This window comes from Hemitrygon akajei, chromosome 8 (assembly GCF_048418815.1).
Source record: "Hemitrygon akajei chromosome 8, sHemAka1.3, whole genome shotgun sequence".
Lineage (NCBI taxonomy): Eukaryota > Metazoa > Chordata > Chondrichthyes > Myliobatiformes > Dasyatidae > Hemitrygon > Hemitrygon akajei.
Window position 1 is genome coordinate 90,494,260 of NC_133131.1, and position 15,350 is coordinate 90,509,609.

The following is a 15,350-nucleotide window of genomic DNA, read 5'->3' on the forward strand; positions in this document are numbered from 1 at the left end:
CTTCCCCCAGGCAGGCCATCCCTCCCCCGCAACAGGAGTACTTATTGCTAAGGGTTAGGGTTAATAATAACCCTACTTTTCTATTCAATTAGAAATAAGCAGTGATATTCGGTTAATCTTCCTAATTCATGAATGGGTATACTATTGATTTGACATTTGTGCCTCAGCATCACAGAGGTCTGGAATGTGCAGAGTAACCATAATGTGGACAATCAAGGGAGACTTCGGAAACAGACTGACTCCATGTCTACTAAAAAGCTATGTCTGGCACTTTATGTTTTAAGTAACAAGAAATAAATTATTTACATTTATATATTGATCTTTATATCTCAAAATTATTTTCTAGGTAAGGAGTTATAAATTGTTGTCAGTGATTGAGAGTAGAAAAAATATAAGTGTTAAGAACATGTTTATCTACCTATTCGGCACCATATTGTTTGGAAAAATCAAAACCAAATAAGCTGCATACTCTTTTAATAAATAAATACCAGAATCATTACTGCAAAAGAATATTGAGGTTATAGAAGGAAAAGAATAAATTTACGTTCGTTTTTTTATGCCAGACCACAGTATAGATTTGAATGAGGGATCTAATTCTGTCGTCATCTTCATGAACCTTAATGTCATCCCATATTTACCACAGCCTTTTACTCCATAGAGAGTTCAATAAAATGTTTTGGATATTTACTTGTTGTCAGATCAATGTGTTCAGAATATCTTACAGAATTTTTGAATGAACATAATTACTAAACCAGGAAGTATCTGCCTACTGCATAACTCTATAATGAAAAGGGGGCATGGTTCCTCAAAGACCTGCATTAAGTATTGTTCTTTATAGGATAATACAATGTAATTTGCATAAGATGAATGATAGACTTAAACCTTGATATGTATATTTAAATGATGTTGTTGGGATAACGGAGACATGGCTGCAGGGAGATCAGATCTGGGAAATGAATGTACAAGGGTATACGTGCTATCGTAGGGACAGAAATGTGGGCAGAGGGGGTGGGGTGGCCCTGTTGGTGAGGAATGAGATTCAGTCCTTTGCAAGGGGGGACATAGGGTCAGGAGAAGTAGAGTCTGTGTGGATAGAACTGAGGAACAGTAAGGGCAAAAGGACCCAAATGGGTGTTGTCTACACGCCACCAAACAGTAGCATGGATATTGGGTGCAAGTTGAATAGGGAGTTAACATTGGCATGTGGCAAAGGTAATGTCGCAGTAGTTATGGGGGATTTCAACATGCAGGTGAACTGGGAGAATCAGGTTGGTGCTGGACCACAGGATAGGGAGTTTGTAGAGTTTCTACGGGATGCATTCTTGGAACAGCTTGTACGAGAGCCGACCAGGGACAAGACTATTCTGGATTTAGTGTTATGTAATGAACAGGATTTGATAAGCGATCTTGCAGTAAAGGAGCCATTAGGAGGTAGCGATCATAATATGATAAGTTTTTATCTGCAATTTGAGAAGGATAGGGGCAGCTCGGAGGTGTCAGTGTTGCAGTTGAACAGGGGAAGATATGGAGCCATGAGGGAGGAGCTGGCCAAAGTTGACTGGACGGAAAGCCTAGCAGAAAAGACAGTGGAACAGCAATGGCAGGTATTCTTGGGAATAATGCACAAGGTGCAAAATCAGTTCATCCCCCAGAGAAGGAAGGATTCAAAGGGGGGAAAGGGGCCACAGTGGTTGACAAAGGAAGTCAGAGATTGCACAGCATTAAAAAAAAAGGAAGTATGACAGAGCTAAGGTGAGTGGGAGGACGGATGATTGGGAAGTTTTTAAGGAACAACAGAACTTAACTAAAAAGACAATACGGGGAGAAAAAATGAGGTACGAACGCAAGCTAGCCAGGAATATAAAGGAAGATAGCAAAAGCTTTTTTAGGTATGGGAAGAGAAAAAAGATAGTTAGGAACAATGTTGGGCCCTTAAAGAATGAATTGGGTGAAATTGTTATGGGAAACAGAGAAATGGCAGAAGAATTTAATGAATACTTTAGATCTGTTTTCACTAAGGAAGACACAAGCAATCTCCCAGATGTATGGCTGGGCCAAGGACATAGGGTAACAGAGGAAATTAAACAGACTGATATTAGGAAGGAAACGGTGATGAGAAGACTGATGGGACTGAAGGCTGACAAATCCCCAGGTCCGGATGGTCTGCATCCTAGGGTACTAAAGGAAGAGGCCCTGGAAATTGCGGATGCATTGGTAATCATTTTCCAATGTTCCTTAGATTGAGGATCAGTTCCTGAGGATTGGAGAATGGCTAATGTTATCCCACTTTTTAAGAAAGGAGGGAGGGAGAAAACAGAGAACTATCGACCTGTCAGCCTGACATCGGTGGTGGGGAAGATGCTAGAGTCCATTATTAAGGATGAAATAGTGGCATATCTAGATAGCAGTGATAGGATTGGGCCGAGCCAGCATGGATTTACCAAGGGTAAATCATGATTGACTAATCTGTTGGAGTTTTTCGAGGATGTAACCAGGAAGTTAGACGGGGGAGATCCAGTGGATGTAGTGTACCTCGATTTTCAGAAGGCATTTGATAAGGTCCCACATAGGAGATTGGTGGGTAAAATCAAAGCTCAGGGCATTTGGGGGGGAAGACATGGATAGAAAACTGGTTGGCAGATAGAAAGCAAAGGGTAGCGGTGAATGGGTGTTTCTTGGAATGGCAGGTGGTGACTAGTGGGGTTCCACAGGGCTCGGTATTGGGACCACAGCTGTTCACAATTTACGTCAACGATTTGGATGAAGGCATTGAAAATAACATCAGCAAATTTGCTGATGATACTAAGCTGGGTGGCAGGGTGACATGTGATGAGGATGTTAGGAGAATTCAGGGTGACTTGGATAGGCTGGGTGAGTGGGCAGATACTTGGCAGATGGCGTTTAATGTGAATAAGTGTGAGGTTATCCACTTTGGGAGTAAGAACAGGAAGGCAGATTATTATCTGAACGGTGTAGAGTTAGGTAAGGGAGAAATACAAAGAGATCTAGGAGTCCTTGTTCATCAGTCACTGAAGGTGAATGAGCAAGTGCAGCAGGCAGTGAAGAAGGCTAATGGAATGTTGGCCTTTATTACAAAGGGAATTGAGTACAAGAGCAAGGAAATCTTCTTGCATTTGTACAGAGCCCTGGTGAGACCACACCTGGAGTATTGTGTACAGATTTGGTCTCCAGGGTTAAGGAAGGACATCCTGGCTGTAGAGGAAGTGCAGCGTAGATTCACGAGGTTAATTCCTGGGATGTCCGGACTGTCTTACGCAGAGAGGTTAGAGAGACTGGGCTTGTACATGCTGGAATTAAGGAGATTGAGAAGGGATCTGATTGAAACATAAAAGATTATTAAAGGATTGGACAAGATAGAGGCAGGAAATATGTTCCAGATGCTGGGAGAGTCCAGTACCAGAGGGCATGGTTTGAGAATAAGGGATAGGTCATTTAGGACAGATTTAAGGAAAAACTTCTTCTCCCAGAGAGTTGTGGGGGTCTGGAATGCACTGCCTCGGAAGGTAGTGGAGGCCAATTCTCTGGATACTTTCAAGAAGGAGCTAGATAGGTATCTTATGGATAGGGGAATCAAGGGATATGTGGACAAGGCAGGAACCGGGTATTGATAGTAGTTGATCAGCCATGATCTCAAAATGGCGGTGCAGGCTCGAAGGGCCGAATGGTCTACTTCTGCACCTATTGTCTATTGTAAATGGAATATAAATGCATCATAAACTTTAAAACCAATGATAGAATATGTTAAAATATGCTGATTGCTATAATAAACAATTTTAATAAAAACAGGAAAATCAAATTTCCTGAATAACGTGTTCCTAGTTGCAATTCTGATTACACTGAATGACAAAGATTTTGCTTCTTGGATACTTTTGGATGTATCTTATGGGTTTTGGGCTACTGATCATTAAACATGTCATCAATGACAGGCAATTTGAAGAACTTCTAGTGGGACTGGAGGAAATCGCATGGAGAGCATTCAAGGATGTTGTTGAAAATTTTCTTGGCAACTACAGAGCACCAAACTATATGCTGCAAGTTGACAACATGCTTCAAGCACACAAAACCATGAATTGTAACATGCCACTAAAGATACATTTTCTGCATTCCCATTTAGACTACTTCCCTGCAAATCTTGGCTCTGTCAGTGATGAGCATGGTGAGAGGTTTCACTAGGCCATTGCAGTCATGGAGAAACGCTATCAGGGTAACTGGAATCCATCAATGCTGACTGATTATTGTTGGCCACTTATGTGAGAAGCCTTAGACACTGAGTACAAATGAAAATCATCAACAAAACATGTTTAGCTTAGTTGAACTATTGCAAAGCTTCCGCACCATAATGCAATTAAACACATTATATTCAATAAAGTTAATTTATTGTTTCTCCAAATTCCAACATGATACAAGTAGTCTGAAATTATATTTGTATTCAACCTTATGTGGTCTATCATAAACAGAATAAACTTCTGAGGAAGTAACACTTCTGAAAAAATTTGTTGCCTAGTGTTACCAATCTGATTCTCCCTTCCCAACAGCATTCCAGCCTTGTGATAGTCATTTATATACAATGACTAGCATACCTGCTTTGTTTTCTAAGTCCCACCTTGATCAATAATCTATTTTTACTGTCACTTTTACTCCTTAACTAAAAATCAAACTATCTTCTCTAACTACCAAGTATACTCCGTGACATCCAAGCCTATATCCTGACTAATGATCCTTCCTTAACTTCTAACCAATACTTGCAGTCAAAACTGACCTGAAACCTCCCAACCATTGATGAACACCAACCTGAACACTGTCTGATTAATATGACATATATTGGTTATGTAGTTGAGTCTCCTTTTGCTGTAAATGCTCATCTAAATAAACTTTTATCTTTGTGCCCACCAAGATCCTTTCAGCTTCCCCACTAATTATTTTGCAATTTTAACTCTACATCTAATGCCTCCGTTACTGTTTTATGTACTTATATATCTTGTTATAAATTCTAAATTGTCCCTTCTAAGTCCATAACTGCTTTCTGTTTACAATGAGTTCCTAGTTATCGCTAAATATGCCCACCGTTTACTCTCACTGATCAGCGGGAAAATATACTCTCTCTTCAGTTCTATATCAAACCTCTACATTTTACTGGCTAAATACCTGAAAATGTATTTTCTATCTTAAACATTTCTTTCTAGTAATGTTTTCTATTTTATTTATAGTTTAGCATTTTACAATTCTAGATTTCATTATTCATCTCTATCTTGTTTCTCTCTTCAGCTATGATTCAATTGCAATATTGTGTTTATTTAATTCTTTCATTTCATGGATCATTAGGGCAGGCTTAATACAGGATCTTTTGAACATCTTGTGGTTTAAAATTTATTTATTCAGACAGGCTTAATGTGTCAAAATGCCTTATTTATATTAAATCTCGTCAATCAAATACTATTGTAATTCAGGATTATTTATTTGAATTTCCCACTGAATATCCTTCTTAGTCACATCAGTACAGTAAACAGTAAATTAGCAATTGGTGAAGATTCATTCCAGCTTATTCCCAATATATTTAAAGATGACACAGCCAATTAAATTAACACACTAAAAATTATTTATGCTTCTATACTTTACCAGACATTTTTTTCCATAAATTTAACCACGGAAGCACAATACAGATCTTACCTGTTACATCCATCTGTTCAATAAAAAATGCATTTATTGGGTGTTTGTTGGAACAAGGTTTGTTTTTTAATACTTGGTCTTTGTTATTAGTTCATTGCCTCAGATCAGTCATATAGCATGTTTTTTTGTAATTTATTTTTTTATTGAAGTTATAGCATGTTTTTTTAATCAGATGACCAGAATCCAACTCCACCTATCTAATGTCCAGGGAAATGTTGAATAGATAATGTTCTTATGGTTGTGTAGACGAGCAGAGTTGTCAGAGGAGCTATCTTTCAAATAGAATGTTTAATTGAACTTTGTCTGCTCTCTAAAATATTAGCAAAACAATTTAAGCACCATCCAAGAGAAGAGTGCAGATAGTAGTGAGAGAATTATTTGATTTTGCCATTGTTTATCCCTCAATAAAATTGGATTGGGTTGCCCAAATATATCCTGTATTGCATGTGAATTATTTTATGCAATTAGAAATTGTTGAAGAGAAAACAAAAGTTTGGCAAGGAAAATTTAGCTGTTATTAGACGGAAACTTGCAAAAGTTGATAGGAGGAGGCTGCTCATAAGCAAAGGGATGCCCAGTAGGTGAGAGGTTTTTATATGAATTAACGAGAGTTCAAGGTCTGCATGTTCCTGTTCAAGTGAAGAACAAGGCTGACAGAAGTAGGCAACTCTGGATGTTGAGGAATATTGAGACTCTGGTCAGAAAAATGAAGTGGACATGAGTCAGATACAGAAAGCTGAGATCATTTGAATCACTGGAGAAGTACAGTGATTGCAAGGGTATACTTAAGAAGGAAATCAGAAGGGCAAAAAGGGGCATGAGGCAGCTTGACAGAGAAGATTAAGGAGAATCCAATGCAATTTTATAAATATGTTAAAGAGTAGAGAGAGAAAATAGGGCCCCTTAAGGAAGAAAATGGGCATCTCTGTTGTGGAGCTGTAGGAGATGAGTGAAGTTCTCAACTAATATCCAAGACTTGATCAGGTATCTCCAAGAATGATTGGGAAGTTAGGGAAGAAATGGCGGGAAGCCAGGTAAAGAAATATTTATCACTGTTAGTGAAGGGTGAAATGTCGGTACACCGGTAGGTGACTAATGTTATGCCTTCAAATTGGAAGAGAAAAATCAGAGAACTATAGACCAGTAGGTAGGTAATCTACTAGATTCTGTGGTATAAAATACACATGCCTTTGGAAAGGCAATGTTGATTGGGATAGTTATGGTGGCTTGTGCATGAGAGATCATGTCTCATGAATCTGATTGAGTTTTTTGAAGCAGTAACCGAGCTCGTTGATGCAGTTTATGTGGACCTGTGAGTTTCTGCATGGTTGGCTCCTATGGGAAATTAGATTGCATGGAATCCAGGGAGAGCTAGCTAACAGAATACAGAATTGGCTAAAGACCATAAGGTCATAAGATAAGCAGCAGAATTAGGCCATTCAGCTCACTAAGTCTGCTCCACTATTCCATCATGGCTAATTAAATATCTCCCTGAACCCCGTAACCTCTAATCAAGAGCCTACCAATCTCCGTTTTAAATATACCCAATCATTTGGCCACCATAGCCCTCTGCAGCAGTGAATTCCACAGACACGCCACCCTCTAACTAAATAAATTCTGTTCATCTCTGTTCTAAAGGGACACCCCTTTATTCTGAGGCTGGGCCCTCTAGTCATAGGCTCCACAACTATAGGAAGCATGTGCTCCACATCCATTCTGTCAAGGCCTTTCAATATTTGATAGGCTTCAATGAGATACCCCATTCCCCACCTCATTCCTCTAAACTTAAGCAAGTACAGGTGCAGAACCATAAAACACCCCTCATACATTAACCTTTACGTTCCTAGAATAATTCTTGTGAACCTCCTCTGGACCCTCTCCAATGCCAGCACATCTTTTGTTAGATAAAGGGCCCAAAACTGCTCACGATACTCCAAGTCAGGTCTGACTAATGTCTTATGAAGCCTCTGCATTACTTCCTTGCATTTATATTTATAGTCCTCTCAAAATTAATGCATTGTCTTCCTTATCACCAACACAAGTTTCAAGTTAACATTTAGGGAATTCTGCATGATTCTTTCCAAGTTCCTTGGCACCTCTGATTGCTGAACTTTCTCCCTGTTTAGAAAATAGTCTATGACTTTAATCCTTCTACCAAAGTGTATGACCACACCCTCCCTACATTATATTCCATCTACTCTTGTTTGCATATTCTCCTAGTCTGTCTACCTGCTCCTCCACCTATTTTTGTATTATCATTAATAATAGACTCCAACATCTTCCCAACCACTGAAGTTGGGCTGACTGGCTTATATGTTTTTTTTCTTTTGCCTCTCTCCCTCTTTAAAGAGTGAAGCTACATTTGTATTTTCCAGTCCTCAGGAATCACTTCAGAATCTTGTAATTCCTGATCAGTCATTATTAATGCCTCCACTATCACTTCAGCTATCTCTTTCAGAAACAGGGGGTGTAGTCCACCTGGTCTAGGTGACTTATCTACCTTCAGACCTTTCAGTTTCCCAAGCACCTTCTCCTTAGTAGCAGGAATTACACTCACTTCTACCCCCTGATAATCTTGAATTTCTGTCATACTGCTGGTTTCTTTCCATGAACACTGATGCAATATACTTATTAAGTCTGTCCCTCATTACAACTGCTTCAGCATCGTTTTCCAGTGGTATGATATTTACTCTCACCTCTTTTTTCTTTATGTATCTGAAAAAATATTTGGTATCCTCTTTTATATTATTAGCTAGTTTACCTTCATATTTAATCTTTGATCTCCTTATTACTTTTTTAATTGCCGTCTATTGGTTTTTAAAAGTGCCCCACTACTCTAACTTTCCACTAATCCTTGCTATATTATACGCTCTCCCTTTTGCTTTTATACCATCTTTGACTTCTTTGTCAGCCATCATCCTCCCTTTAGAAAACCTCTTTATTTTTGGGATGTATCTATCCTGAGCCTTCTGAATTGCCTGTGGAAATTCCAGCCATTGCTGTTCTGACATCATCCCTACTAGTGTTGCCTTCCAATCAACTGGGCAGCTCCTCTCTCTTGCCTCTGTAATTCCCTTTCTTTCACTATAATACAAACACATCTGATTTTAGCTTCTCCCTCTCAAACTGCTGGGTGAATTCTATCATATTACTACCTTAAGTTCCCTAATCAAATCTGGTTTATTACACAATCCAGAATTGCACTTTCACTAGTGGGCATCTTGTAGCAATACTTCTAATTCTCTGTCTTGGGATCCAGCACCAACCTGATTTTTCTAATCTACCTGCATATTGAAATCACCCATGACTATTGTAACATTACCCTTTTTACATGCCTTTTCGATCTTCTATTGTAATTTTTACCCCATATCATGGCTACTGTTCAGAGGCCTCAATGTAACTCCCATCATGGTCTTTTCCACCCCTGAGGTTTCTTGTCTGTACTCAAATTTTGTAATCTTCAGATCTCATTTCACCTATTTTTAAGGATTTGATTTCATTTTTACCAGCAAATCCATGCCACCAATCCTGTCTACCTACCTGTCCTTTCAATACAAAGTGCATCTTTGGATGTTAGGCTCCAAGCTCTGATCTCCTTTCAGCCACACGCCCGTCACACCTGCAAATCTCTGAATGCGCTATAAGGTAATCTATATAATTTTGTAAATTGTATGCATTCAAGTATAACACCTTCAGACCTGTATTCATCACCCTTTTCAATTTCCCCCCCATGTTACACTTCAAATAATGCCACTAACTTCAATGTTGCCCTATTATTTTGCCTGTCCTTCCTCACAGTCTCACTACACACTGCGCTTATCTGCATACCAACTGCCCTATCCTCAGCCCTATCACTCCGGATCTTATTCCCCCACCAAATTAGTTTAAACCCACCCCAAAAGCTCAAGCAAACCTGCCCGCAATGATATTGGTCTCCCTTGGGTACCAGGTGTACCCTGTTCTTTTTCTACAGGTCATACCTTCCCCAGAAGAGGTGCCAATGATCCAGAATTCTGGAACTCTGACCCCTGCACCAATTCCCCAGCAACACATTCATCTGCCAAATCATCCCATTCCTAATTTCACTGGTGCACGGAACAAGAAGCAATCCAGAGATTACTACCCTTGAGGTCCTGCTTTACTGCTTTCTACCAAATTCCCTCTATTCTCTCTTCAGGACCTCACCCCTTTTCCTACCTACATCGTTTGCACCAATATGTACCACGACTTCCTGCTGTTCACCCTCCCCCTTTAGAATGTTTGAGACATCCCTAACCCTGGCATCGGGGAGGCATCATGCCATCCGATGTGCCTTTCACCTCCACAGAATCTCCTGTCTTCTCCTCTAACTATGGAATCCCCTATCCCTACTGTGTCCTCTTCTCACCCCCTCCCTTCTTGAACCAAAGAGCCAGACTGAGTGCCAGAGACGTGATCACTATGGCTTCTCACTTTTAGGTCGTCCCCTCCAACAGTATCCAAAACAGTCTTCTCATTAATGAGTGGATTAGCCACGGGGGCACTTTCCAATGGCTACCTACTCCCTTTTCCTTTCCTAACAGTTATCCAGCTACCTGCCTCCTGCAACTTAGGAGTGACTACCTCCCTATGGCTCCTAGCTATCTCCTCCCGTATGAGTGGAAAGTCATCCAGTTGCAGCTTCTGCAAACTTGTAGGTGGAGTTAGAGCAGAATCTGTCCATGCAGCTATGAGTGTGCAGGAGTAGAGTTGGGCCTGGGAATGCAACCTTGTGGCACACCAGTCTGTAGAATAATCGTGACTGAGGTGTTGCTGTCTATTCGTACGGAGTGTCGTGTGTGGTTCAGGAAGTCAAGGATCTATTTACAGAGGGAGGCATGAACTCTCAAAGCCTGGAATCTGATGAAGAATTGCTTGGAATTGAAGGATTGAAGGCAGGCTGTAGTCAATAAAGAATAGTCTGACATGGGTGTCTTTATAGTCCAAATATTGCAAGAATGAGTGTAGGGCCAAGGAGATGGTGCCTACCTAGGATGTGTTTCAGTGGTAGGGTAGGCAAATTGCAGTGGGCTGAGGCTGTCTGGAAGGCTGGTGTTGATGAATGCCATGGCCTGCACTTAATGATGGTAGATATCAGAGGCAATTATGGTGTTTTTCTTGGGTGAGTGGGATGATAGTGTTCTTCTTAAGGCAGGTGGGAACCTCATTTTGAAGCAGGGGGAGGATAGAAATGTCTGTAAGTACCCCATCCAGTTGATCTGCACAGGATTTAAGGACACAGCCAGGAATGGTGTCTGGGCCTGGTGCTTTCCATTGGTTCACTCTTCCAATGATTCGGGGGGGGGGGGGGGGGACTCTTTGGGTTGTGTGATGGAAAGCCACTTCCCTTCTGTTCGAAAGAGCGGAGAATACATTCAACCATCAGAAAGGAACGTGCCGTTTTCTGCAATTCTGCCGAACTTCATTTTCTAACCTATTGTAGCATATAATCCCTGCCGTAGCTGACAGCTTGTCTGGGACTTGATTTTGGACTCTTAGCACCTCTGATAGCTTTACAGATGCCGTTAATTGATTTCTTGTAAATATGAGGGTCACCTGATTTGAATGCTGAAGACCTAGACTTCAGGAGAGTGGATCCATGGTTTCCAGTTTGGGAACACCCGGCTAGTCCGGTTTAGTACACAGTCCTTAACACATTTGCTGATAATGTCCGTGATGAGAAGGTAAGATTCAATAGGAATCTGAGGGGCAACTTTTTCACCCAGAATGTGATTTGTTTATAGAATGAGCTGCCAGGGGAATTAGCCGAAGCAAGTATATTAATAACATTTAAAAGACACATGGATAGGAAAGGTTTAGAGGGATATATACCAAATGCAGACAAATAAGGCTAGTTTAGATGGGAACCTTTGTTGGTATGGTCTAGTTAAACTGAACACCCTGTTTCCATGCTGTTCGACAGATTGAAATATACTATACAATTAATATGTAAAACTAGTTTCCAGAAATAATATATTGACATAACTGCGAATGTATTTTTTCTGGACAATTCTGTAGTTGAAATATTGTATTCAGTACTAAGCACATAACTTTAGGAAAGACATGACAGCCTTGGAGTAGAGGTAAAGGTGATTGACTGCAGAGGTACCAGAAATGAGGAATCCTGGAAGGATGGACTGAAAATGGTAGGATTCCCTTCCCCAGAGCAAAACAAAAACAGAGCTGCCATTAAAGACGACTCTGCCACAAATGGGGCAAGATGCAGATGATCAAGTAGTTGGGTATTTTGCGAAGTATTGTCATCCTTCCACTATTTATACTGGGCTTATGCTTTGAAACAAGGACTTGAGGATCCTCTTCTCCATTTCAAGCAGGCATGGGCCAGGGGTTTACGGGAGTCATTGGGCACTTCGCCTCTTTTTTCAAAACAACTTTGAAAAAAATCCAGCTTTTAATCTCTTCTCGTAACAGAACATAGAAAAGAATATGGCCAGCCCAGCCATGATCTTACGGAATGGCTGGGATGGAGAGCACTCAGTAAACGCACACCTTACACTTGCACATTTACACACACACGCAAACATTGCCTTGTCATTCTGATGTCATTGTGCTGAGTTTATGCACTTCAACGTCTCCCCTGGAATATGCTCATAATGGGTCCTAAACTGAGCTGATGCGTGCAGGTTGGCTTTGTGGTGCCTTTCCCACTGCTCACATACTATTTCTTCAGTAATGGGGAAGTGTAAATGTGTAAATGTTGTTTGTATAGTGTACTTTAGGCAGATAATTCTGTTTATTTTGTAATATGATTGTAACTACATTGTGAGGTGTTTCATATTCTAATTCATTTGTACTCTTAAGTTATCTTTGTTGGTAATTAAAGGTGGTATGTCCCAGGAACTCACCGCCCTCAGTAAAAGAGAGAAATGGGGCTGCAGGAATACCCACTGAACATGAGTAGTATGAAGCTATTATTGTGTTTTTGGTAGATAACTTTTTGTAAATATTTTCAGTTTTCTTTTTGCTATTTTCACTAAGTCTTGTAAGTTTGATTTTTGTTTTCCTAATAAACATGCTTGCACTAAAGTGCTAAGCAACTGCAGCCATTTTTTATTTTGGTATATCTAATAATGGCAGAGCAAGCTTGACAGGCTAAATGGACTATTCCTGTTCCCATTTCTTTTTTTTTTTACTATATAGAGCCACTCACAACCTTAGAATGTCCTATAGTATTTCTCTGCCACTAAAGTGCTTCAGAAATGTTATCACAGATGTACAAAATTTATACTAATAACCCTCCACTACCATCTGCAGTCCTCCCTGTGATGGTGCCTGAGATGATTCAGAGATGAGTTGAGGTTCAGCTCAACCTGCGGTTTGAAAGCTGGCACTTCTGACAATGTAGCGCACTGAATATATCAACCGAGAGATTCTGGAATGGGAGTCAAACCTACAGCTTCATTGCTTGGAGTCAAGGATGCCACCATCAGCCAAGGATCGCTTGTAGAAAACTGGAAGTAAATTGAAAAGTGGAATCTGAATCCAAAGTGGTTTAGATAGAGCAAAAAATGAACAAGCCATTTAGCTGGCAAGTGAAAACAGATATAACACAATTAACACGGAAAATCTTAATTCAATGAGTAATTAGGGCTTGGAGTACTCTACAAGTTTGTCTTCAATATTAAACCTTCAAAGGGGAATTAGATATTGATTTGAAGAAGAAAAAGGTAACACAAGGTTATGGGGAATGAGCAGAGAGTAGGATGAATTAGAACTGCTCTTTCATTGAAAGCACATGGTTAGTACTGCCTCCTCTGTTGCACTGTGTTATAATTATACATAGCTTCATATTTGTTTAAAAATTTAAAATAAGCAGAACTAAACTTTTCTTTTCCTGTAAACTGTATTAGTTAACAAGTTCAAGTTCAGTTTATTGCCATTCATCCGTACACGTGTATACCACCAAATGAAACAACATTTCTCCAAGGTGCAACACAGTGCATATAGCATACATACACACACACAGCACATTAAATAAAATCACACAAAAAAATTAACAACTAATAATGTGCATTTAGGAAACATGTAAAAGAGTAAAGAGTATATAACTACTACTGGTGCTTCATACAAGATGAGACCTCGGAGGTGGCAGGGAGTTCAGCAATCTTACAGCCTGGGGGAAAAAGCAGCTTTTCATCTTAACTGTCCTTGTCTTAATGCCACTGTTAAAGGTTTTTGCAAATTAAGTGAAGTGAGGCATTTTATGTTTGATGAAACACGTAACATTTTATTGAACTCTAAAACCTAAACACAAAGGCATGCTAAAAATCCTTACATAATAATGTCATCACATCTGACCAGACTCTTAAAGCAAGCTCAGACTAGCCTCCCGGCTCGGATCCTATGTTCCATGGGTGGTATGGACAACCATAGTAAGAAGGTGTGTGAAACTTTGGGAGGAGGGAGAAGGACCAACAAGGTTCACATTGACATGGTCAAACCATCGTTCCCTATAGTCCTTCACGGATGCATTAGTGAGGGATATGCAGACTTGGTCAGGCATTTGCTGTATGAAGAGTTCTTTAAAAATAAAACAAGGGTGGTGATTTCCCAGGAGAGACAGCATGGGATCAATTAGCTCCGAAGGCCTATCATCATCGAGACTGAGTAAGGGCAGCAACTGTTCGGCTCACTGTGACTCCAATAGTCCAAAAGTTCATAAAAGGTGAGCTTTCGGTGATCAGTATTTATCATATTCAGGCTGCCTGTTCAAGAAGACTCACCACTCCGTCAGCCAGGGAATTGCTGAGCGACATTACCACATAATGGAATTTGGTGCTGTCAGCGGTGATTCCCTGCAGAGCGAACTGGGCCTCAGCTTGTACAAACCACGTGATGACTTTTTGCTCTCAGAACTCAGACAGTTTCAAATTGACTGCATTGGCTGACATGTTCAATAACTCTGGAACTGTCATAGAGCATTGGGGTCACCAATGTAGTTTATCGCAAATAAACAAAGTGAGACGTTTTAATGAAACCTGTTATACATTTTATTGAACTCCAAAACTTAAACATAAAAGCATGCTAAAAATCCTTCTGTAACACATCATCATGTCAGACCAGCCTCTTAAAGCAAAACCCCAACTCAATGTCGGTGGTTGTGAATTATGTCAATTTCTCCCAATAATGTTAGCCCACACTGTACCTTTTGCCATTGTAGAGGGTCAAAGTGATTGTTTGATGTACTGTGAGGGATCCTTGACAATGACAAGGACCCTGCAAATGCAGTGTTCCTAATAAATATCTTTGACGGGTGGAAGAGAGACGACGACATAGGAACCTGCGAACAAGATGTCTTGCAATTCCCGGACAAATCAGAGATGCATCTGGTCAGGACACTCTGTAGAAACTGGTGAGATTGAAAAGGGGGAGGGTGTTTTCTCACCTCAATCTCCTTACTCTCTCCACAGAGGAGCTGTTTATGTGCAGTGAGTAGTGTTCAGCCTGCAGCTTCCTATAGTCCACAGTCATCTCCCTGGTCTTGTCCACATTGAGACTCAAGTTACTGTGCTCGCACCGTTCTACCAGCTGCTCTAGCTCCTCTCTGTACACTGTCTCATCATTGTTGTTGAGGTCAACCACTGTTGTGTCGTCAGTGAACCAGATGATTTGGTTTGAACTGG

General features: G+C 40.3%; 1 protein-coding gene across 2 annotated transcripts in view; it reads right to left on the reverse strand.

Annotated features, from left to right (window-relative positions):
• Positions 1-12,460: 12,460 nt before the first annotated feature.
• The window catches only part of phf14 (PHD finger protein 14), a 259,027-nt gene continuing 256,137 nt past the window's right edge, over positions 12,461-15,350 (reverse strand). Inside the window, exon 18 of one of the 2 annotated variants that reach the window (XM_073054151.1) lies at positions 12,461-13,178. In XM_073054151.1, the coding sequence (XP_072910252.1) occupies positions 13,086-13,178 (93 nt within the window). In that variant the 3' untranslated portion in view covers positions 12,461-13,085. The remainder of the gene's footprint in view (positions 13,179-15,350) is intronic. The other variant, XM_073054153.1, reaches the window with a different exon arrangement.